General features: G+C 37.0%; 2 protein-coding genes across 4 annotated transcripts in view; one reads left to right on the top strand and one right to left on the bottom strand.

The window, feature by feature from the left end:
* The window catches only part of LOC123529322 (LHFPL tetraspan subfamily member 3 protein-like), a 42697-nt gene extending 25624 nt beyond the window's left edge, over nt 1–17073 (bottom strand). Inside the window, exon 1 of the mRNA XM_045309610.2 lies at nt 16447–17073. Coding sequence (XP_045165545.1) covers nt 16447–16858 — 412 coding nt within the window. The 5' untranslated portion in view covers nt 16859–17073. The remainder of the gene's footprint in view (nt 1–16446) is intronic.
* LOC123529321 (origin recognition complex subunit 5-like) overlaps nt 1–26889 on the top strand; it is a 331040-nt gene that overhangs the window by 43355 nt on the left and 260796 nt on the right. The gene's annotated exons all lie outside the window — the stretch shown is intronic.

The following is a 26889-nucleotide window of genomic DNA, read 5'->3' as shown; positions in this document are numbered from 1 at the left end:
GACACATTTCTAGTTCTTCAAAAAGTTGAGCTAAAAAGAGTTTTGAAAATCACATTTAAAATAAAGATGTCAGTAACCAATTCACATTTTAAGTTGTCTTACTTTGCATATTGCCTAAAATTGCATGTTTTATTCTCGAAAAATGCTTCAAAATAAGAGCTACTTTCGCAATAGTTGTCATATTTTTCTTAAAAGCGCACTTACTATTAAGGCGACCAGGGGCGTACCTGGATGATTTTGAACTGTACGCAAGATTTGAGCAGAAATAGCTATAAATCAAGCAGAAATGCTGCGAATGTGGGGTAGGTGTGGGAAGCGGTCTCCATCTCCCGGCAGATTGGGCTTTTGGGGCCTCCCCTTGAAAATGTTGAAAAATGTTCGGCAAGAAATGTGTCTCTTGCTATATTCTAGCATTAATATATTTTGTTTGTCACATTTGTACTACATATTACAAAGATAATCATTTAAATTCATAGTTTATCACACCGCGCATGCTAACTGGCAGGGATCGTGATAGTGTCTAAAATTGCAACTGGAGCAGCCCTGGATACATTGAGGAATATACCGTATAACCCCGTTTAAACGCCCCCCCCCCCCTCTAATTAACGCCCCCCCACGTTTTTTGGGGAAAATAAAAAAATCTTACCTTCAAAAATTGGTCCTAGATCCAACACAATAATATCCAGATAATAACGATTCCATAACAATACAAATGAATTTCCAAAAAAGAACACACACTTTATTAACAGAAACTTTTAAACACCTCGATCAACAGGCATGACACAAATAAATCTACTGTGTGTAACAGTAAGTAGAATATGCTGAATATGCCACGTGCATGTAAATCCAAATAAAGTTAATGGCCTTCACTGTCTTCGTCCGTACTGTGGTCCGTGCTGTGGTCGGAATCAACGTCACTTTCATCCGATTCTGATAAAACGGCATTTTCAATGTCCCTGGATACGGCCTCATTCACCATATCACTGACCTCTATCTCGTCACGTGAAAATCCCTCAAATTCCTCATCCGGGTCCTCCCGGTCGGAGTCATGATCAAACAAATGATCCTCCGATCCATCAAGGTTACTGTTTATTCCGCATTTCTTGAAAGAACGCCTAATAACGTCGGGCGAAATACTATTCCATGACTCTTTTATCCAACGTAATATTGTGGCTTTCGAGGGCGCACGTCTGTTTCCCTTTGCGGTCAAATCTTTGGGACCGTTAAACAGCCATTCGTCATACAGTTCAGCAAGTTTGGCCTTAAAAGGCCGGTTCCACGACACATCAGCGGGCTGAAGCTTTGATGTGCAACCCCCTGGGATCACGCACATATCAGTGTTGTATGTGGTTCTGACCAATTCTTTCACTGATGCTGTCAGATGTCCGCGGAATGCGTCCCATACTAACATACGACGTCGGCGGTTGTTTCTTCCCCAGAGTTTACTTAGCCAGAATTTTATGCTGTTTTCATCAGCCCATGACTTCTGCCCAGATCCGCACATGTACACTAATACCCCACTAGGTATGTCTTGTTTCGGAAGAGGACGTACCCCTGGAAGGTGAACTAATGGTGACATTTTGGTACCATCAGCATAAGCGCCTAATGTAACTGTGAGTTTTTGTTTTTCGTGCCCGGTAGATGACACAGTGACTTCACTATCACCCTTGCTCGCAAATGTACTCTTCCCCGGCATTTCGAGCCATACTGGAGTTTCGTCCATATTCCCAATTTCGCAATCTTCGTAACCACGGTGACGACGCATACGTATCACAAAACGTAAGAACTTGTCGATCTTGTCATCAGTTATTTCTCGGGCATGTTGAGATACATGAGTGGATCGACGGAAAGAAATACTATGCCGCTTTTTGAATCGAGCAAACCAGCCATTTGATGCTTTAAAAGTCTGATTGCCTCCGAGCTGATAGAGCCGTAGAGCCTCGAACCTTAGGGCCTTCCCAGTCGCTCTAACTCCCGCAGAACGCCTGTCATGAAACCAATTCATGAGCGAGTCTTCGATGTCTTGGTACTTTGGTTTTCGCCCAGCGCCTGGTGCCCGTTTGCAGATTTGCAAAGTTCTGATATTTTAGTTTTATTCTGACACCATTCCCTAACTCGTTTCCTATCTACGTGGAATACTTTACTGGCCTGGTGTTTTCCCTTCTCTTCAGAATATTGAATAACTTTTAATTTAAAGCTAGGCGTATATGACTTGTGAACTCTCGATGTACTTGCTTCCATGATGATTTAAGTTTAAAACACCTGGGCTATACACGCTACAGTATTGATCGAATTTAACTCGGATTACGTCACTCAGCCTGCGACTTTACACACTTTCCCAGTACGATGACGTATCGGGTTATGTCTGTGCATGAATTGGGATGAATAGGGGGGGGCGTTTATACGAGTTACTGACATTGTTTGGATCAAATTTTTCGTAAAATGCATTGCCCCCGGGGGCGTTTAAACGGGGTTATACGGTAACCATTGTTCGTATAGAGTCCTATGTACATTTACCATGGAAAGTGTGTGCTTCAATAGCCCGATTGCTCTGGCACGTACTAGTATTCATCAATAATTTTACCTAAGATTTTAAAATGTTTAATATCTATTTTGCAGATTTTTCCTTGAATTACTTCGATACAAAGATAAATAACAAAATGAATTATGCCAGACTTAAACTGAATATGTTGAAAAATTATAGTTTTGTGAATTGCTCTGTACAATACACTCCAGGACAAAACAACTTTAAATCAACAGTAACAGTAGATATATAGTTATGTTTCAAAATATTTGCGACCTGAAACACTGTGTCATTATATGATATGATTTATTGTGCAACTGCCAAGACCCGCGCAGACATATTGTGTATCACCAAATGGACCTAACAATGTGTCTGTTAGGGTAACTGCATCATTCTATTTTTATTTATTTATTTTGTTGGGTTTAACGTCGCACCGACACAATTTTAGGTCATATGGCGACTTTCCAGCTTTAATGGTGGAGGAAGACCCCAGGTGCCCCTCCGTGCAGTATTTCATCACGAGCGGGCACCTGGGTAGAACCACCGACCTTCCGTAAGCCAGCTGGATGGCTTCCTCACGTGAAGAATTCTACGCCCCAAATGAGGTTTCGAACCCACATCGATGAGGGGCAAATGGTTTGAAGTCAACGACTCTAACCACTCGGCCACGGAGGCCCCTGCATCATTCTAAACTCTTGCCTAATCCCAACTGCTACACATGTGAACAAATCGCATGTTCGAACCGTGCGCAAAGCTGTTTTTATCATTATTTATTATTTAATACCCTCTACAATGTAAATATTGCATACTTATTAGGCAATGAATGGAACATTAACGCATATATTAGGATGTACAAGTTTTTTTGTTATGCCCCCGAAGGGAGGCATATTAGTTTTCAACTGTCCGTCCATTAGTTCGTTCGTTCATCACAGTGTTAACTTTTTGCATGAAGGCACTTTGCTTGCGAACCACTGCACCCAGGACCTTCAGACTTCACATGCTGATAGTACTTACTAAGTACACAACCCCTACTGACTTTGGGGTCACCAGGTCAAAGGTCAAGGTCAAGTATCCAATTCTATGGGACAGAACAGAGAAACAGGTTTTGGACAGATAAGTTGTTTGTCAAGATGTTGTTTACTAATAATTTTTGTTGTTCTGTGATATACTGCTGAACCTTAACAGGTTTTTGATAAATGTATCTACCCTCACATTGCAATAATTTTAAGTTTTCTCATGTGAAACGTAATTTTTAGCTCACCCAAGCACTAAGGTGAGCTTTTGTGATCGCCCTGTGTCGGTCGTCCGTCTGTCGTCATCAACAATTTGACTGTTAACACTTCAGAGGTCACAATTTTGGCCAAATTCTAATGAAACTTGGTCAGAATGTTACTCTCAATTAAATCTTGGATGAGTTCGATATTGGGTCATCTGGGGTCAAAAACTAGGTCACCAGGTCAAATCAAAGGAAAAGCTTGTTAACACTCTAGAGGTCACAATTTTGGCCCAATCTTAATGAAACTTGGTCAGAATGTTACCCTCAATAAAATCTTGGACGAGTTTGATATTGGGTCATCTGGGATCAAAAACTAGGTTACCAGGTCAAATCAAAGAAAAAGCTTGTTAACACTGTAGAGGCCACATTTATGACTGTATCTTCATGAAACCTGGTTAGAATGTTAATGTTGATGATCTCAAGGTCCAGTTCGATATAGGGTCATCTGGGGTCAAAAACTAGGTCACCAGGTCAAATCAAAGGAAATGCTTGTTAACACTGTAGAGGCCACATGTATGACCTTATCTTAATGAAACTAAGTCAGAATGTTAATCTTGATGGTCTACAGTTCATGTTCAAATCTAGGTCAGGTGGGTTAAAAAACTAGGTCACTGGGTCAAACCAAAGGAAAAGCTTGTTAACACTCTAGAGGCCACATTTATGACTGTATCTTTATGAAACTTAGTCAGAATGTTAATCTTGATGATCTTTAGATCAAGTTTGAATCTGGGTCATGCAGGGTCAAAATCTAGGTGACCGGGTCAAATCAAAGGAAAAGCTTGTTAACAGTCTAGAGGCCACATTTATGACTGTATCTTCATGAAACTTAGTCAGAATGTTAATCTTGATGATCTATAAGTCAACTTTAAATCTAGGTCATGTAGGGTAAAATACTAGGTCACCGGGTCAAATCAAAGGAAAAGCTAGTTAACACTTTAGAGGCCACATTGACCATATCTTAATGAAACTTGGTCAGAATGTTAATCTTGATGATCTCAAGGTCCAGTTTGCATTTGGGTTATGTGGGGTCAAAAACTAGGTCACCAGGTCAAATGAAAGGAAAAGCTTGTTAACACTGGAGAGGCCACATTTATGACTGTATCTTAATAAAACTAAGTCAGAATGTTGATCTTGATGATCTATAGTTCATGTTCAAATCTAGGTCAGGTGAGGTAAATGACTAGGTCACTAGGTCAAATCAAAGGAAAAGCTTGTTAACCTTCTAGAGGCCACATTTATGACTGTATCTTCATGAAACTTGGTCAGAATGTTAATCTTGATGATCTTTAGGTCAAGTTCGAATCTGGGTCATGTGAGGTAAAAAACTAGGTCACCGGGTCAAATCAAAGGAAAAGCTAGTTAACACTTTAGAGGCCACATTTATGACCATATCTTAATGAAACTTGGTTAGAATGTTAATCTTGATGATCTTTAGATCAATAGGTCAGGTGAGCGATACAGGGCCTTCGTGGCCCTCTTGTTTTCTAGTTGGTGTAAACAACATCTAATATTTGCAAATGCAAATTCAAACTGCGTAAGTTGCTAAATTGTATTTCGGTATCTAGATTTGGATATAGATTGATAGATTTAATTGCAACCATGAAAACAATCTCAAATATCATGCATTATTACATCATGGGCGGTGGTAGGTAGAACTACCGACCTTCCGTAAGCCAGCTGGATGGCTTCCTTACATGACATGCACAATAGAATCTCTTTTTTTTTACAGAGTATTCACAGTCCCTGAAGTGATGCTCTAAATCTAAAACATCCAATTAGTATACATGTATATTAAATATAAATCATTGGCTAGACTTTTCATACTAGTTATAAATATTCATACTTTGTTTCGCTAAACAGGCATTTTGTCTTATTTTAAATCTGTTGCATAATACTGTTAATTGCAGGTTTACGTAAACATAGTAATTGTTCATATTTTCAGATTTAAAATTTGGATCCATAGTGCGTCTAGCTTGTATCCGCTCGTATCTTTATACTGTAAAATCATTTAATTTCGTGGGCATGAAATTTCATGGTTTTGGTCAAAACGGCAATTTCATGGGGATATGAATTCGTGGATTTAAACTTTTGAACATAAAATGAATGGGAATTTTACTTGTTAGTTGGGATTAAATTTCGTTGAACGACTCAACCACGAAATCCACGAAAAATTAGTCCCCCACGAATATTAATGATTTCACAGTATGTTCGAAACCCTGCGTGAGGTGTCCATTTTTAGCTCACTTGAGCACGAAGTGCTCAAAGGTGAGCTTTAGTGATCACCCTGTGTCCGGCGTCCGTCGTCGTCCGTCGTCCGTCCGTCCGTCCGTCCGTCGTCAACAATTTGACTGTTAACACTCTAGAGGTCACATTTTTGGCCCAATCTTAATGAAACTTGGTCAGAATGTTACCCTCCATAAAGTCTTGGACGAGTTCGATATTGGGTCATCTGGGTTCAAAAACTAGGTCACCAGGTCAAATCAAAGGAAAAGCTTGTTGACACTCTAGAGGTCACAATTTTGTCCCAATCTTAATGAAACTTGGCCAGAATGTTACCCTCCATAAAGTCTTGGACGAGTTCGATATTCGGTCATCTGGGGTCAAAAACTAGGTCACCAGGTCAAATCAAAGGAAAAGCTTGTTAACACTCTAGAGGTCACATTTTTGGCCCAAGCTTAATGAAACTTGGTCAGAATGTTACCCTCCATAAAATCTTGGATGAGTTCGATATTGGGTCATCTGGGGTCAAAAACTAGGTCACCAGGTCAAATCAAAGGAAAAGCTTGTTAACACTGTAGAGGCCGCATTTATGACTATATCTTCATGAAACTTGGTCAGAATGTTAATATTGATGATCTTAAGGTCCAGTTTGAATCTGGGTCATGTAGGATTAAAAACTAGGTCACCTGGTCAAATCAAAGGAAATACGTAGTTAAACCTGTGAGGCCATATTATGACCATATCTTAAAGAACTTGGTCAGAATGTTTATCTTGATGCTCTTTAGGTCAAGTTTAAACCTGGGTTCAGCTTCGGTAAAAAACTAGGTCACTAGGTTAAATCAAAGGAAAAGCTTGTTAACATGTTAGAGGCCACATTTATGACTATATCTTCATGAAACTTAGTCAGAATATTAAACTGATGATCTTTAGGTCAAGTTCAAATCTGGTCATGTTGGGTCAAAAACTAGGTCACGGGTCAAATCAAAAGAAAAGCTAGTTAACATGTAGAGGCCACATTATGAACATATCTTGATGAACTTGGTCAGATGTTAATCTTGATGATCTTAGGCAATAGGTCAGTGGTGAGCGATACAGGGGCCTTCATGGCCCTCTTTTTAATACAGTTAGCCCTCAAGTGGCTTTGTGAACAATGCATGCTTTATCCAATACCAGTTCATGGCAAAGTTATGTTCAAGGATCACCGGTTCTCTCCAACATTAAACATATTAAAGCTGGATGTTCTTTTAAGACACAAACACAAACTGTAAAATATTTCAAGTTCTTAATTGATCATCTTATATATCAAACTTTCTAAACATTCAGGTTTACCTGCATATTTGCATGATTAATAACTTCCTCATTTGCATTGGTCTTAAGACATTCTATGCGTAATTTCTTCTATAGAAAACTTTAACAAGGAAGACAAATACACATATCGTTCGTTTGTCTGTCAGTTATGTATTCATGCAGCGTGTGTGAGTGTTTCTATTTGTGACAGGCATATTTGGCGGTCTGTGTCTCTGGCTGTGTTTGCTGTGCTCTATGATTCCATGAAATTTACACTTACCTTTCACGTTTTTTCTATATTCACAATTATTAATTAACACAAATCAGTCTAATATTTAAAAACGAGTTTGATATCTCATCAAATGAAGAACTTTAATTAGCCACCTAACCTCCTTGGGCTTTACATTTTTTTGCATTTTAAGCCTTTTCATTTTCACGGTGCCAAGTTTGAATTGTACGCATAGGCATATAGGCGTATGCCCAGGTACGCCCCTGACTACACTAGTAAATCTCATTAGAAAGGACAGAAATGTTCGAAAATCAGGGACAAATAATAGATACCAAAGTTTTAATTCAGTTCTTTTTATTTCTTTTCTATCATTATAGCTATTCAATACTTACAATTTCTGCTTATAATCGTATCAAGCACACAAAAAAAATGATTATAATTATCCAATTTACTATTCAGTAATCTTAATTATTGCTGATTGACTGCCTAAACAAATAAAATTAATGCAAACTGGCTACTAATCTGTCAATATATCCAAGTTTTGTGTTCACAGATTATCGATTTTTCACACCTTTTGGACAGTAAACACTGAAACAGGCTAAATTCATAGTTTTGCAGACTGAGACAGACATAGAGCTCCGGGCCATTTTCGCCAATTAGGAATTTTCAAAGCCACATTTAATTTTTTGTCGCAAATGGCTCAAGTGGCGATCGACAGCATGAACACTGCAGAGCCATTGAAGTGTCTCACTTTGACTGAACATCATCAAATCTGAATGTATGAAAATAGCTACAGTTTTAAACAGGATATTGCCATGTTTAAAGGGAATAACCCACACATTTTAGGCGAAAAATAATTTCTCTTAAAAATCCATAAAAAGGTACAGACTTACTAACATATTAAGCTGTTTGCAAGATCTTAAAAATAACCAAAAATATTGTGCAGAAGGTATTAAACCTTTGCAATGCTTTTGAAATAACTTAAAATATTTACAGAAAATTTACATTCTTCTTGCATTTTCACCAATACATAACTGTTATTTTCATCCACTGTATCATTTTTCAGTGTCATATATGCATTCTATGCAGAACTTGGAGGGAAAAAAATGTGGAAAAATTTCACCCATACTGTGGGTGAGTTAGGTTGAGTTTTTGCAATTGTAGCAAATTACACATTTTTATGCCCCCCTTCGAAGATTGAGGGGTATATTGTTTTGCAGATGTTGGTCAGTCGGTCGGTCTGTCAGTCGGTCGGTCGGTATGTAGTCCAATCCGATTCCGGATGATAACTCAGGAACGCTTGGGCTTAGGATCATGGAAGTTGATAGGGAGATTGGTCATAACCAGCAGATGACCCCTATTGATTTTGAGGTCAGTAGGTCAAAGGTCAAGGTCACAATGACCCAGAACAGTTAAACAGAAGCCTAGGGTCATGAAAATTGACAGGAAGGTTGGTCATGACCAGCAGATGACCCCTATTGATTTTGAGATCAATAGGTCAAAGGTCAAGGTCACAATGACACAGGACAGTTAAACGGTTTCTGGATGATAACTCAAGAATGCTTTGGCTTAGGATTTTGAAAATTGATAGGGAGGTTGGTCATGACCAGCAGATGACCCATATTGATGTTGAGGTCTTTAGGTGAAAGGTCAAGGTCACAGTAACCCAGAACAGTGAAACGGTTTCTGGATGGTAACTCAAGAACGTTTGGGCCTAGGATCATGGAAGTTGATATGGAGGTTGGCCATGACCAGCAGATGACCCTTATTGATTTTAAGGTCAGTAGGCCAAAAGTCAAGGTAACAGTGACCCTGAACAGTTAAACCATTTCCGGATGATAACTCAAGAATGCTTGGGCCTAGGATCACGAAACTTAATAGGGAGGTTGATCATGACTAGCAGATGACCTCTGTTTATTTTAAGATGAATAAGTCAAAGGTCAAGGTCACATTTACCCAGAACAGTAGACTTTTATGTACAGTGACCAAATAATATCTGTTCCTTGTGCAACTAGAACTGTCACAGGAGTGACGAAAACCACCACAATACGGTCTTGTCACAGAAGAATGGCAACCATAAGAAAGACATGGCAACAAGAAGGTGCAATTTAAATCGAACTTGGCCTGTATTTTATGATGTTACACATGTGTACCAAAATTTATCTAAATCTGTCAAGCCTTTTGTGAGTTATTGTCTGGCAACCATGAGTTCGACAAATTTTAAGTTGGAAAGGGGCCATAACTACACATAAAATTGGTGGTTTGTAGCCAAAGTCGAACTTTACCTGTATATTATGATGTTACACCTGTGTACCAAAAACATTTAAATCTGTCAAGAACTGTCACTGGAGTGTTAAATGACTCCAATGGCGGATGAATATTGCACAGTAGCTTGAGTCTGTGTTAAAAAATATCAAATAATAAGAGAGGTACAGATAAAGTGTATACACTATATAATTCTAAGAAAAAAGGGGGCATAATTCAGGAAATATTGGTGCAAGAGTTATGCACCTTGTGTCATGTGATGTGGGTGATGATGTGGAACAACTACTTCAAATTTGAAACAAATGCATTTCTTAACTAGAGCTATCACTAAAGGTGATGAATGTACCCCCCGCATGCACTGACACAGTACATTGCAATTTGACGCACACAAGATTGCATAATTATGTGGACTGTATATATATAGACTGTATGTATACAGTATAGTAACAAAAAACAAAGTCCCATAACTATGCAGAATATTTATCTAAAAGAATGTAACATGCACCATGCACAACTAGGGTTGGTACTGATCACTTGTGTGAAGTTTCATTAAATTGTGTGCAAGGGTTTGGTAGATTAGGCATGCACAAGATTGCATATGCAGACTGTATGTACATAGTATGTTAACAAGAAACAAAGTCCCATAACTCTGCAATTTTTGTCGCTGAAAGAACCTAACATGCCACATGCATAACTACTGTTGTTACTGATCACTTGTTTGAAGTTTCATTAAATTGTGTCAAGGGGATGAGGAGAGATGGTGCACACAAGATTGTGTCTATGTATATAGTATAGTAACAAAAAAACAAAGTCCCATAACTCTGCAAATTTTTTTTCTGAAAGAACCTAACATGCCCCATGCACAACTACTGTTGTTACTGATCACTTGTGTGAAGTTTCATTAAATTGTGTCAAGGGGATGAAGAGAGATGGTGCACACAAGATTGTGTCTATGTATATAGTATAGTAACAAAAAAAACAAAGTCCCATAACTCTGCAAAAAAAAATTCTAAAAGAACCTAACATGCCCCATGCACAACTACTGTTCGTACTGATCACTTGTGTGAAGTTTCATTAAATTGTGTCAAGGGGATGAGGAGAGATGGTGCACACAAGATTGTGTCTATGTATATAGTATAGTAACAAAAAAACAAAGTCCCATAACTCTGCAAAAAAATTTTCTAAAAGAACCTAACATGCCCCATGCACAACTACTGTTGGTACTGATCACTTGTGTGAAGTTTCATTAAATTCTGTCAAGGGGATGAAGAGAGATGGTGCGCACAAGATTGTGTCTATGTATATAGTATAGTAACAAAAAAACAAAGTCCCATAACTCTGCAATGTTTTTTTCTAAAAGAACCTAACATGCCCCATGCACAACTACTGTTGGTACTGATCACTTGTGTGAAGTTTCATTAAATTCTGTCAAGGGGATAAGGAGAGATGGTGCGCACAAGATTGCGTCATTGGACAGACAGACAACCTGAAACCAGTATACCCCCCCCCCCCCCCCCTTACAACTTTGTTGTCAGGGGGTACAATAACTGAGATATAGTGAAAATGCATCAAAATTAACCTTAAATTCTAAGTAAAAAGGGGCATAATTCATGAACAAGAGGGCCATGAAGGCCCTGTGTCGCTCACCTGACCTACTGATCTAAAGATCATCAAGATAGTTTCATTATGATATGGTCATAAATGTGGCCTCTAAAGTGTTAACTAGCTTTTCCCTTGATTTGACCCGGTGACCTAGTTTTTGACCCCACATGACCCAGATTCGAACTTGACCTAAAGATCATCAAGGTTAACATTCTGACTAAGTTTCATGAAGATGCAGTCATAAATGTGGCCTCTGGAATGTTAACAAGCTTTTCCTTTAATTTGAACTAGTGACCTTGTTTTTTACCCCATCTGACCCAGATTTGAACTTGAGCTATCAAGATTAATATTCTGACCAAGTTTCATTATGATATGGTCATAAATGTGGCCTCTAGAGTGTTAAATAGCTTTTCCTTTGATTTGACCTAGTGACCTAGTTTTTGACCCTACATGACCCAAATTCAAACTGGACTTTAAAATCATCATGATTAACATTCTGACCAAGTTTCATGAAGATACAGTCATAAATATGGCCTCCACAATGTTAACAAGCTTTTCCTTTGATTTGACCTGGTGACCTAGTTTTTGACCCCAGATGACCCAGTATCGAACTTGTCCAAGATTTTATTGAGGGTACCGTAACATTCTGACCAAGTGTAATTAAGATTGGGCCAAAATTCTGACCTCTAGAGTGTTAACAAGCTTTTCCTTTGATTTGACCTGGTGCCCTAGTTTTTGACCCCAAATGACCCAATATCGAATTTGTCCAAGGTTTTATTGAGGGTAACATTCTGACCAAGTTTCATTAAGATTGGGCCAAAATTCTGACCTCTAGAGTGTTAACAAGCTTTCCCTTTGATTTGACCTGGTGACCTAGTTTTTGACCCCAGATGACCCAATATCGAACTCGTCCAAGATTTTATTGAGGGTAACATTCTGACCAAGTTTCATTAAGTTTGGGCCAAAATTGTGACCTCTAGAGTGTTAACAGTGAAATTGTTGAGTCAAATTGTTGACGACGGACGATGACGGACACAGAGCGATCACTAAAGCTCACCTTGAGCACTTCGTGCTCAGGTGAGCTAAAAAATTGGTGTCAGAGTTATGCACCTTGTGTCACATGATGTGGGTGATAAGGTGGAACATTTATTTTAAGTTTGAATCAAATCCATTTAGTTATAACTGAGATATAGTGAAAATGCATCAAAATTAACCTTTAATTCTAAGTAAAAGGGGGCATAATTCATGAAAAATGGGTGTCAGAGTTATGCATCTTGTGTCACATGATGTGGGTGATAAGGTTGAACATCTATTTTAAGTTTGAATCAAATCCATTTAGTAATAACTGAGATATAGATTTTGGGACGTGATGCGACGCAACACGACAAAACTGAGTCCTATTATAGCCCCCGCCCCCCAAACATGTTTGGGTGGGAGTATGATTACTGAATGCATCAAGGGGGACATTACGTGTTCTACAAGCTCTTGTTATTACTCACAGTTAAAATTTTTTACATATTGGCAGTGGGGCCAATATTCAGCCACATGAAAGAACCAACCCTGCAGACTAAAGACCACCTTTGAAAAGAGGCTTATTAACTAAGCCAGCTTTTAAGACCGCTGGTTACATTGAGGCATTGCAGTGTATTTTAACATGTTGAAAGTTAAATCCGTATGAAAGGAAGCAATTAAATTTTCCTTTCAGGATACATTTTACACATTAAATGATTGGCTGGGATGATTATGGGAACCATTTATTACAAGTGTCATTGTGTACAGACAGTTATGGTTGAATATAATTATGTCTTTCACTGCCTTTTGAGAAATTTTCACAATAAATCTTGCAGCAAAATTCTCATTATACAGTGTAAATCTGATGTAAAGGACATGTTATATGAATCTGTACAAGTTATGCTTGAAATATGAACAGCTACAGCAAAATTCTGAATACGTATTGCCCCGAGTCATATAGCCTTGAATACCCCGCCCCCACCAAGAACACATGGCAATACATATCGCCTTGAATACATACAGTCCAGTCCACTTATTGTCCTTATTTACTGGTATTGCAAACTGGAATTTTCTGTTTATTTAAATGACTATGGGTGAGGCAAAATGGAGAGCACTTACACTCCTGTTTACATTCTTTCTTTTGTTAAATATTTCATGGTCTCCTTGAAGGACATATTAATTCAGTGAATTATGTGGGTGGCAATAGTATTTGTTAATCATGCTCAGACTTATTCCTGACACCACAGCAAAACCTTCGAAAAACAAGTGTAGGACTGCAGGGAGGAGTGAAACAAGAAAAGCAAAATTTAGTGTCAATGCATATTGAAAGAAAGTTTAAATAGGCATGGAAGTATGTAAACAAGTGGCAGAAAAATGCAAACTTCAAACTGAGGTTAAATGATGCATATATATTGAAAGTTAATTCAGTAGAATGTACGAGTGTGATGACAGACAGAAAGAGAATCCATGCAGAAAAAAAAACAAGCATCAATATATGCTGCGATTAGAACAGCCCCTCTATTATTTTAAACTGAATTATTTTTAGAGTTTCTGGTTGGGATAATACATGTATCAGGACTTGTATGCCAAGTATCAACTGTTAATATTTGTCTTTTCTTGATAAAATTAGTCACCTATCACATATTATGTATGATGCTGTAACAGAACCATTTATTGTTAACTGTGTTTTCAAATTCGTCATTTAGATATGAAATGACAGATTTCAATCAAAGATACGTGTTGGTTTTTGATTTGATTTACTACATCATCAAACAGAGCTTATAAAGTGAGTGTAAGATATATACCTTGGTTATATGGAGCTAATGCTACGGAGCTTGCATAAATAATAATTATTTATTTTGGGGGATCTATATACTGATCATTTACAATGCAAGAGAGAAAGTTAAAATAAAACTAGAAGTGTGTTTTCTTTCAGTTAAGATGTCAGGTACTTTTATTCAATTAACATGCAAAAAGAAATTCAAATAAGAGCTGTCAAAGGAAACAGGGCGCTGGACTGTCTGGAAACTTGATACTGAAACAGGGTTTATCTGAGAGCACCAATGTGATTTCAGAAGTTTTCGTACTCTCAGTTTGTAAAAAGATTGAAAAATCTGTAAATTTACGGATAATCTAAATATCCCACTTTCTTACACCTGTTAAGGCTTGATTTTGCAAAGTGTCATGGAACTAAATAATAGTGACATTTATCGGCTACAAACTAAATAATACCGGTAACTTTTTTTATGTTTCTTTTATATTTCATAGCCCATGTTGGACTTCTAGATACAAATGTATATACAAACAACAGGTCCAAGAAAAGTCACAAATTAGTCTGGCTATTTATAGCTAGAAATTGCAGTAAAAAACAGTAACAGTTGTACACTATAGGTATGTCGGTATATATAACAGCCATGAAAGAAAACCTTTAAGAAACGACATCTATGCAGTCAGAATGTGACATCAAATGTCTTGAATTTGTGTACCGTAATCAGATTTTGTAAATATACCAACTGTCCAAAATTTAAAGTTTTTACAGTCCGTAAACTTACAAATTAACTCCCAGGTAAAAAAAAAATGTTTTACTTATTGCATGTATAGATAGAACTGCTACGAGAGTTTCAGACCCTTTGGATTACTTTCATTTTTTCACATTTTGGAAAAATTCAAAATCATCCATAATCAGGTCCTAGAAAAGTCACAAATTAGCTAGAATTAGCTATTAAACTAATCATTATGATGCAAAATATGTCAAAATCAAATATGAAAGACAATAACACAAAACCAAGCAGCAATACTTTGTTGCGATAAATCATTCAAGAATGTGTCACTAGTGAGAATCATTGTTGCATAAGACTAATTTACGGTAGTTATGACTTTAATCACAGAAATTCGCAACATGTATTGAAACTGAAACTGCATAGATCTCCATTCTTTGTGATTGTCTTTTGTCTCATAAACCATTTGGATGGGATATTAACAGTTCAATACTCAATATTGGCATATACTGGTTTTATAGCTATATATAGCCAGATTTAGCTATATAGCTATTTTGTGACTTTTCTGGTACCTGGTAATGGCTGAAAATCACAAACCACATTCAACTGTGCATGTACTCAATAAATTATTTTATTTTAACCTGTGGTTTCGAGTTTATCTGAAATTTTAACAGATTTCATGCACAGGAGCCTGAATTTTTTTTAGATATTTTGATTGTCTGTATATTTACAGAATGTGTGTAAAAACTTCCTTATACATGTACTAGATCTTTGTAATTGTCTTTCATCTTATGGCCATTTTATATTTGATTTTGACAGGTCTAGGAAAGTGGTATATATTTTTTATTTTTGTTTGATTTAACGTCGCATCGACACATGATAGGTCATATGGCGACTTTCCAGCTTTAATGGTGGAGGAAGACCCCAGGTGCCCCTCAGTTCATTGTTTCATCACGAGCGGGCACCCGGGTAGAACCACCGACCTTCCGTAAGCCAGCTGGATGGCTTCCTCGCAGGTATATTTACAGATTATCTGTAAATTTACAGATTGTGTGCATGAAAACCAATGAAATTACATTTATTCTTGCAATTAATTTATTTACAGTATGCATAAATTATGGTCATTTGTGAGTTTCAGCCACTTCTGTTGACTTTGAGTTTTTGGCATTTTCAGAAAAATCAAAGTCAACAGAAATCACTGAAAGTTACAATTGACCTTTATTTATGCATACCATAAGTAAATCAGTTAATTTCGAGCTGCGATTTTGAGTCTAAATGTGATTTTAGCAGTTTTCAAACACTTGATCTGTAAATTTATAGATTGAAAAATCTGTAAATTTACAGATAATTTGTAAATATACCACTTCCCTAGAGCTGTTTGACATATTTCACATTATTGTTACCAGTTTTACAGCTAATTCTAGCTATATATATAGCTAGAATTGGGTAAATAGCGGATGAGTGACATTTCATGGACCTAATTAAGCAAGGATATACAACAGAAGTTGACGAAAAAATAAAAAAAACAGCTTACCTGTGATAAGTTCTAAGGCTCCACAGATGACAAACACATATCCCTTTTTAAAACAGAAGAAGGTTACAAGTGCTCCTACAACGATGAGCATGAAGAGGGCAGACAGACCTGTGAACACAGTTGTTGCTTTGAACTGATCGTTGAGAATCGTGTCGAAAGTTGTGAAGGAGCCAGTGCAGCTATAGGTGGCATCGAGATCATTTGGTACACAGTACTGATACACTCCAAAATGGCCATAGCCAGGACTTTCCTTAGTGTCCCCGATCCACTGGGGCTGGGAAAAAGCAATGCAAGCTAATACACAGAAGACAATAGACATCACAGCCCATGCTACTGCAATAGCCCGGTGATTCTTATTGAAATGGTATGCAAAGAAAAACAAACTTTCTCTATCATAACGTTGCAGAGTCATTTTTCAATCTAGAAGCGAAGCTTAGACTTCTTGAAATAAATGCACTTAGCTTTTCAGTGTAAAGTTTTACAAAATGGCTCCTCCCAGTTGAAAAGTTGTGTAGTGTCCACTGGCACAGACCATGAAGTGAGAGTAATATCAAAGGAGATCCAAATGATTGTCACACCCCAGTAGAATATGGACCAGTTTATCTACCCATGAAATTCTCCTGCATTATAACAAGCCTATTCAGGCTATTGATTGTTTGGTGTATTGGGGAACCATCTATTTTTACTCTGCTGACAGGTGTATTTATAACCTTGTAGGTATAATTGTTCTGCTCTGCTGCATAAGATATTAAAGTAAGATAGAAATAATTTATACTTTCGATGAAAAAAAATATGTAATACAAGTGGAGATAGATTTATGTCTGTTTTCTTGAATTTTCTGAAAAGTTATCAAAGTGTATTATGATATGTCTGTATGTTAAGATTTTTAAAGGAAAATCTGTGTGTCTGTGTGTGTGCATGTGTTCTAGAATGTGGCGATTACTGAAGAGTAAGGTCCATGTTTCGGAGAAAAAAGTTCGAACATCACCAAATCATAGAAAGAAAGCATTTTTTTTTACATGAAAATTGAACAGTATATAAAACGTGTCTATTATTCTACAAAACCATTATCAATTTACTCATATATGTATTGAATTCCAGAAAGGGACTGCATGAAAGGGCCACACTTCTGGACAGTTCAGCGCCTTTGAAAAACTCACCATTTTTAGCTCGACTTTTCAAAGAAAATGTAGAGCTATTACACTCGCCCCGGCGTCGGCGTCGCCGTTGGTTAAAGTTTTTGATAAAGTCAAATATCTCTGTTACTATCAAAGCTATTGACTTGAAACTTAAAATAGATATTTACTATCAAAGTCTACACCAGGAGAAACAATCCCCATAACTCTGATTTGAATTTTGACAGAATTATGCCCCTTTTTAACTTAGAATTTTTGGTTAAAGTTTTTGATAAAGTCAAATATCTCTGTTACTGTCAAAGCTATTGACTTGAAACTTAAAATACTTATTTACCATCAAAATCTACACCAGAAGAAACAATCCCCACAACTCTGATTGAATTTTGACAGAATTATGCCCCTTTTTTAACTTAGAATTTTTTGTTAAATTTTTTGATAAAGTCAAATATCTCTGTTACTATTAAAGCTTTTAACTTGAAACTCAAACTAGTTATTTACTATCAAAGACTACACCAGGAGACACAATTCCCATAACTCTGATTTGAATTTTGACAGAAATATGCCCCTTTTTAACTTAGAATTTTTTTTAAAAAATTTTGATAAAGTCAAATATCTCTGTTACTATTAAAGCTTTTGACTTGAAACTCAAAACCGTTACTTTCTATCAAAGTCTACACCAGGAGACACAATTTCCATAACTCTGATTTGAATTTTGACAGAATTATGTACCTTTTTAACTTGGAATTTTTTTTACTGGCAAAGCTCTAATTCAGAGTCAAGCACTGAGAAAAGTCGAGCGCGCTGTCTTACGGACAGCTCTTGTTAAAAAAGCTGTTGGATTTCTTCGTTTTGATGCATTTGCAACAATGTATCAGTGTTTAAACTTAACATACAATGTAAAACATCGTTTTGGACAATTGTTTACATTTATTTCTTTACAAATGGCATTCTTTTTTAAAGGGGGACAACTCCTTTAGAATATTTTAAGTATCCAATTCTATGGGACAGAACAGTAAAACATGTATTGGACAGATAAGTTGTTTGTCAAGATGTTGTTTGTTTACTAAAAATTTCTGTTGTTTTGTGATATACTGCTAAACCTGAAGATGATGATGATGATGATGTGTGTGTGTGGGGTGTGTGTGTGTGTGTGTGTGTGTGTGTGTGTGTGTGTGTGTGTGTGGGAAATGAAATAATAAAACAACTTTTAATAACAGGTTATCATTCTCACTGTAACTATATCATTCTCACTGTAATTATATCATACTCACTGTAACTATATCATACTCACTGTAACTATATCATTCTCACAGTAAATATATCATACTCACTGTAACTATATCATCCTCACTGTAACTATATCATACTCACTGTAACTATATCATTCTCACTGTAACTATATCATACTCACTGTAACTATATCATACTCACTGTAACTATATCATTCTCACTGTAACTATATCATACTCACTGTAACTATATCATACTCACTGTAACTATATCATTCTCACTGTAACTATATCATACTCACTGTAACCCTGTATTATTATATGGACTGATTAGAAAATCTCCTCAGAATATGCTGATAGATTTCAAAATAATTTGACAGAAATGATCCTTAGGTGACCCTCTACCAAAGTGACTTTTAGCACGAACTGGTAGCAATGCACACATACTTGGTATAAAGCAGCATTTCTGAAATAATTTTCTCATTTTCATTTTCTTTTAATTCTTGATTTAAAAACAAACTGAAAAACTAATCTGACACAAAACAATAATTTGGTTACACCCAAACAACTTATCTGTCCAATACACGTTTTACTGTTCTGTCCCATTAAATTGGATTTTTAGCTCACCTTAGCACGAAGTGCTCAAAGGTGAGCTTTTGTGATCGTCCTGTGTCCGTCGTCCGTCGTTGTCTGTCGTCCGTCGGCGTCGGCGTCAACAATTTGACTGATAACACTCTAGAGGTCACAAATTTGAGCCAGTCTTAATGAAACTTGGTCAGAAGGTTACCCTCAATTAAATCTTGGATCAGTTCGATATTGGATCATCTTGGATCAAAAACTAGGTCACCAGGTCAAATCAAAGGAAAAGCTTGTTAACACTCTAGAGGATACATTTTTGGCCCAATCTTAATGAAACTTGGTCAGAATGTAACCCTCAATAAAATCTTGGACGAGTTCGATATTGGGTCATCTGGGGTCAAAAACTAGGTCACCAGGTCAAATCAAAGGAAAAGCTTGTTAACACTGTAGAGGCCACATTTATGACTGTATCTTCATGAAACTTGGTCAGAATGTTAATCTTGATGATCTCAAGGTCCAGTTTGAATCTGGGTCATGTGGGATCAAAAACTAGGTCACCAGGTCAGATCAAAGGAAAAGCTAGTTTACACTGTAGAGGTCACATTTATGACCATATCCTAATGAAACTTGGTCAGAATGTTAGTCTTGAGGCTGTATAGGTCAAGTTTGAATCTGGGTCAGGTGGGGTCAAAAACTAGGTCACTTGGTCAAATCAAAGGAAAAGCTTGTTAACACTCGAGGCCACATTTATGACTGTATCTTTATGAAACTTTGTCAGAATGTTAATCTTGATATTCTTAAGGTCCAGTTTGAATCTGGGTCATGTCGGGTCAAAAAATAGGTCACTAGGTCAAATTAAAAGAAAAGCTAGTTTACACTTTAGAGGCCACATTTATACCATATCTTAATGAAACTTGGTCAGAATGTTAATCTTGATGGTCTTTTGGTCAATAGGTCAGGTGAGCGATACAGGGCCTTCATGGCCCTCTTGTTAAAATATTCTAAAGGAGTTGTCCCCCTGTAAAAATGAATGCCATTTGTAAAGAAATGAATGTAAACAATTGTCAAAAACGATGTTTTACCTAGTTCACTGGTACATTGTTGCAAATGCATCAAACGAAGACATGTAACAGCTTTTTAAAAATGGTGAGTTTTTAAAGGCGCTGAACTGTCCAGAAGTGTGGCAATACATATACAGTACAATCGTGATCCTACGAAAAGCCAAGGGACCGGTTGTTGTTTTTGTAATATCGCATTTTCGTTCGAGCGTAGCATAGGAAATTTCGCTATACAGCACCTTAATATCTACACTTCGTAACCCGTGATATTTAAACATGTGATTTTCGTATCGGAGTACATGTATACCAATTTTATATGTACATCTGTGTTTACTACAAATCTTATTCGGATCTGAACTCAGATGGTATGTAGAATATAGAACGGGTTGTCTTTTTTTCTTCACTTTTTATTCACTGTACATAAAACATATACAGGGTACATTGTTGCACTAGAAAAAAAAATCGCAATTGCATATTCCAATACCCTCAGCTACCCTTTACTGAATTGTTTGGTATAATAAAACGACAATATACAGACGATCAGGACTTAAATATTGTTTTATTTTCTTTATGCAGTGACTGTTTGAGATGTATAGATATCGAAGCAAGTGTGACTTTTATGCCATCCGATCGGATAGGTATAGGGGAAAAAATTAAACATTAACTTGTGTCATATAGTACAGCGTATGTGTTTCGAATATCATTAGTTTTTACACTTTAATCGCTGTTTACGCCCAGCTAAATGATAGTGACACTTTCCACTCTAAAGTATTTTCACGCTGTTATGGAAGGTGTGAAAACTTAGACGGTACATTCGTAAAATTGCAACTAAAACAAGTTGAAAACAGGCTTTAAGGGCATAACAGTACTTTCGTAGCAGCGCATTTTTCGTAAAATTGCATTTTCGTAAAACCGCAACTTTGTTACATAGAAATAAGAAGGAAAGAAGCCGGGACCACAACACCTTTTCGTAGTATACCGGTATTTCGTTAAATTGCGATTCGTAGCATCGCGAATGCACTGTATGTGTAAATTGAGTGACAACGCTTTTGTAGAATAATATACATGTTTTATATGCTGTTTAATTTTCATGTAAAACAAAGCTTTCTTTCTATGATTTGGTGATGTTCAAACTTTTTTCTCCGAAACATGGAACTAACTCTTAACCTATAGCCTGCTGGCGTCAGGTGATTCTGCCTTTGCGACCAGTGCAGACCAAGATTAGCCTGCACATCCGTGCAGGTTGATCTTGGTCTGCACTGTTTGCTATGACAGTCAGTCAATTTTCTGTGAACACCCCTTTAAATAATAAGAAGCACTACCTAAATTGAATGACTGGCTAGTTCATTTTAGATTTTAAGCAGGGTAAAGGTTAAACTAAAAGCTGATAATGCTTGACAGCTACCCTATAGATGAAGAACTGAAACTGGTTTTGTCCTTGCACATAAATACTTCAGTCATGATGTGGTTTGACAGCTTAAAACCCATCTCAGCAATTCTGTATAACTTGGCTTCTTTTTTTTTAGTGAATTGCTAGTCTTTGGTTCTATCTACCAAACAGTAGATGAATCAATAAATTTTTATGCAGAGCAGTAATACATGCAAAAAGTGGTCAGGCTAGTTCCCAATTATAGATCGTTTATATAGAATTAGTCATGGTCAATAGACAAGGTTCACAATGACAAGGTTCACAGTCACAGTGGTTATGTTGACAAAACAGCAGAGGTAATCCTTTGTAAACCCATTTTATATTTGTATAAGTTTGTTGTAATGAATGAATCAGGTTTTATAGAAATTTTAACATGGGAATTTTTGTGGCCTCTAAATGTCATAATTTTTGAAACTTACTTGCTGATTCAGTTACAGACTTCAGCTGTCTTTGATGGCATACAGACACTAAATAGGAAAATGGCGCAAGAAAATGGTAGTCGCATAATGGCGGATTCAAATAGTCCTCAGTTTTTTTTTTTTCCTGTAGAGCTAATTTCCTTAATTTCTTTGCATTTTTTTGCTGAAATCACATGACAAATCTATGCTTGACATGTAGGCAGCATTTTCATAATGAAATACTTATGTGATTTGAGATCTTATTTTTAGCTTACCAGAGCACGAAGCGCTTTAGGTGAGCTATTGTGACCGGTCATTGTCCGGTGACATGCGGTGTGCGTCGTCCGTCAATATTTTCTTTGTTAACACTCTAGAGGCCACATTTGTGATCCAATCTTTATGAAACTCAGTCAGAATGTTTGCCTTGATGATCTCTAGGTCCAGTTCGAAACTGGGTCATGTGGGATCAAAAACTAGGTCACTAGGCCAGATCAAAGGAAAATCTTCTTAACACTGTTTAAGTTTGAAACTCATGAGAATTGGCCAGAATGTTTGTCTTGATGACCTCATGCTAAAGTTTGAATTTGGGTCATGTTGGGTTAAAAACTAGGTCACCAGGTCAAATCAAAGGAAAAGCTTGTTAACACTAGAGGCCAAATTTATTACCCTATCTTCATGAAACTTAGTCAGAGTGTTGATCTTGATGATCTGTAGGTCAAGATCTAAACACGGTCATGTGGGGTCAAGAACTAGGTCACTAGGCCAGATCAAAGGAAAATCTTGTTGACACTGTAGAGTCCACAGTTTAAGTTTGAAACTCATGAGAATTTATCAGAATGTTTGTCTTGATGACCTCTAGGTCAGGTTCGAATCTGGGTCATGTGGGGTCAAAAACTAGGTCACCTGGTCAAATCAAAGGAAAAGCTTGTTAATGCTCTAGAGGCCACATTTATGACCCTATCTTCATGAGACTTGGTCAGAATGTTTGTCTTGATGATCTCTAGGTCAAGTTCGAAACTGGGTCAGAATGGTCAGAATGTTTGGCTTGATCACCTCAAGGTCAGGTTTGAATCTGGGTCATGTGGGTCAAAAACTAGGTCATTCAATCATATCAAAGGAAAAAGCTTGTTAACACTCCAGAAGTTACATTTATTACTCTATCTTCATGAGACTTGGTCAGAATGTTTGTCCTAATGACCTTTAGGTCAAGTTTTTATTTGGATCATGTGAGATAAAAACTAGGTCACCAGCTCGGATCACATGAAAAGCTTGTTAACACTCTTGAGGCCAGATTTATGATCCTACCTTCATGAAACTTGGTCAGAACTTGGTCAGAATGTTTGTCTTTATGATCTCTAGGTCAAGTTTGAAACTGGGTCATGTGGGGTCAAAAATTAGGTCAGTAGGCCAGATCAACTCTGGTGAGCGATATAGGGCCGTTATGGCCCTCTTGTTTAGCTGATTGTGCAGTTTGTTTGTGGCTGAGAATATTTTTCTTGCTTCAAACATGACCCCCACTTTTCCTTTGATTTTTATTCAGGACTGACAATATTCTTCAAGAAAATGTAAGTTACAGACATTTAAAATGGGTCCTGATGTGTGTTGCAGCCATTGGAAATATGTCGATGTTATATAGAATAAAGAACAGCTATCTAGGCAAAGTTCGTATATGGGCCGTCTGGGGTGAAAAACTAGGTCACTAGGTCAAATCAAAGAAAAACCTTGTGTATGCAATGGGAACTGCATTTTACATCGGATCTTCATGAAACCTGGTTAGAATGTTTGTCTGGATGCAATCTAGGTCAAGTTTTAATAAAGGTCATCTGGGGTCAAAAACTAGGTAACCTGGTCAAATCAAAGAAAAACCTTTAGTACGCACTAGGGGCTGCATTTTACACTGGATATTCATAAAATTTGATCAGAATGATTGCCTTGATGAAATCTAGGTCAAGTTTGAATATGGGTCATCTGAGGTCAAAAACTAGGTCACTAGGACAAAACCTAGGACAAAACAAAGAAAAATGTTGTGTATGCGCTAGTGGCTGTATTTTTCAATTGAGGTTCATGAAATTTGGTCAGAATGATTGCCTTGAACAAATCGATGGGTAATCTGTGGTCAAAAACTAGGTCACAAGGTCAAATCAAAGAAAAACCTTGTGTATGCAATAGGAATTGCATTTTACACTGGACCTTCAGGAAATTTGATTACAATATTTGTCTTGGTGATTTCTAGGTCAGGTTTGAATCTAGGTCATGTTGGGTCAAAAACTAGGTCATCCAGTCAAATCAAAGGAAAAGCTTGATAACACTTTAGAGGCCACGTTTATGACCATATCTTCATGAAATTTGGTCAAAATGTTTTATATTGATGTTTAAAGTCTTGGATGATTTCGAATGTGGGTCACGTGGGGCCAAAAACTAAGTCACTAGGTCAAATCAAAGGAAAAGCTTGTATACACTCTTGAGGTCACTTTTTTGCTCAATTCTTTCTGAAACTTTGTCAGAATGTTTGTTTTTAGCTCACCTGTCACATAGTGACAAGGTGAGCTTTTGTGATCACCCTTCGTCTGTCGTCTGTGCGTCTCGTGCGTCCGTCCGTGCGTCTCATGCGTCCGTCCGTGCGTCAACAATTGCTTGTCTGCACGATAGTGGTTTCGTTTATGATTTTATTTTAACCAAACTTGCACACAACTTGTATCACCATAAGATCTAGGTTCCTTTCTTGAACTGGCCAGATCCCATTATGGGTTTCAGAGTTATGGCCCCTGAAAGGGCCAAAATTAGCTATTTTGACCTTGTCTGCACAATAGCAGCTTTATTTATGATTTGATTTTTACCAAACTGGCACACAATTTGTATCACCATAAGATTTTGGTTCCTCTCTTGAACTGGTCAGATTCCATTATGGGTTCCAGAGTTATGGCCCCTGAAAGGGCCAGAATTAGCTATTTTGACCTTGTCTGCACAATAGCAGCTTCATTTATGATTTTATTTTAACCAAACTTGCACACAGCTAGTATCACCATAAGATCTTGGTTCCTTTCTTGAACTGGCGAGATTCCTTTATGGGTTCTAGAGTAATGGCCCCTGAAAGGGCCAAAATTAGCTATTTTGACCTTGTCTGCACAATAGCAGCTTCATTTATGATTTGATTTTAACCAAACTTGCACACAACTTGTATCACCACAAGGTCTTGGTTCCTTTCTTGAACTGGTCAGATTCCATCATGGGTTCCAGAGTTATGGCCCCTTAAAGGTCCAGAATTGGCTATTTTGGCTTTTGCAGCCATATAGAGACTTCATTTATGGTTTTATTTGATACAAACTTCCAAAATATCTTCAACAACAATAAATCTTAGATTCCATGACAAATCAGATCCAATCGTAGGTTCCAGAGTTATTTTATATGTGATTTCCTCCCCTGATTGTAATCAAAATGGATTTATATCAGTAAGTACTTATTTGAAATTTCATAATAGTCATTAGTTGGACTGAGACAATCAGGGTAGATAACTATGGACTGATTTTATGTCAAATTACCTCCCTTTATTTCAAATTTAAAATGGGTATATCTCCGTAACTAATGAAGATACTGATCTGAAATTTCATTTTTGTCATCAGATTTATTTGGCAGAGCCTTTTGTTCACTTACAATATATTTTTTTTTAATTACTTCCCTTTTACGTTACTATAAATAGCTTATTTTTAGGAACTTTTTTATTATTGGCCGTAGGGAAAAACCGAGACCACTTTTCTGTGGTACAACATGGATGGTACCTCCAATTTTTAGGTGCATTTTGACATATCTGTACCTTGTAAGAATTGTTTTTTCTTTTTGGTTAAATTTCTTTCCATTGTTGTTCCTGTCCTTTGGACTTAAGTATTTTTACTGAGGACCTTCTTGTCCTCAAGTGCAATGATAACAGGTGAGCGATATAGGGCCATCATGGCCCTCTTGTTATGGAATCTTGGACAAGCACGAACCTTGGTCATATGGGATAAAAAAACTAGGTCACTAGATTAAATCAAAGAAAATACTTTTTACCCTCAAGATTTTTTTGGTCCAATCTTAATGAAAATTAGTCAGAATATTTGTTTCCATGAAATCACTAGGTCAAACATGTTCACACTGTTGTGGTATGTTTCTCAGGTGAGCGGCGTAGGGCCATCTTGGCCCTCTTGTTTTCAAAAACTGCATACTTGTAGCCCAAAGAATTAATTAATTTCTAGCAGTAAGAAGTAAAGTTAAACATATTTAACAGTTCAAATGTGTAATTTGTATGCAGTTCAGAGTAGAAAATGACAAAACGGCAAAACTAGGCTACAGTTGGGATAACTGATAGAAAATTATGTTGCGAAAATTTGACGCTGCGTCTTATGTTACAGAAAATGCCATAAAACCTTAGAAACTGTTGATATCAAGCTAAAACCTTGTATTTTTTCATGCATTTAGGTTGCTTGCACATTGGAATTGAAACTGAAAAAAGTTTTTCTTATAGGCATACAGACACTAAATAGGAAAATGGCGCAAAAAAAAAAAAATGGTAGTTGCATAATGGTGGATTCAAATAGTCCTCAAATAGTCCTCAGTTTTTTTTTGCTCTGTAGAGGCATT

The sequence above is a fragment of the Mercenaria mercenaria genome, chromosome 13 (assembly GCF_021730395.1).
Source record: "Mercenaria mercenaria strain notata chromosome 13, MADL_Memer_1, whole genome shotgun sequence".
NCBI classification, from domain to species: domain Eukaryota; kingdom Metazoa; phylum Mollusca; class Bivalvia; order Venerida; family Veneridae; genus Mercenaria; species Mercenaria mercenaria.
Note: the sequence above shows the minus strand (reverse complement) of the source record. Positions and strands in the feature narration are given on the sequence as shown.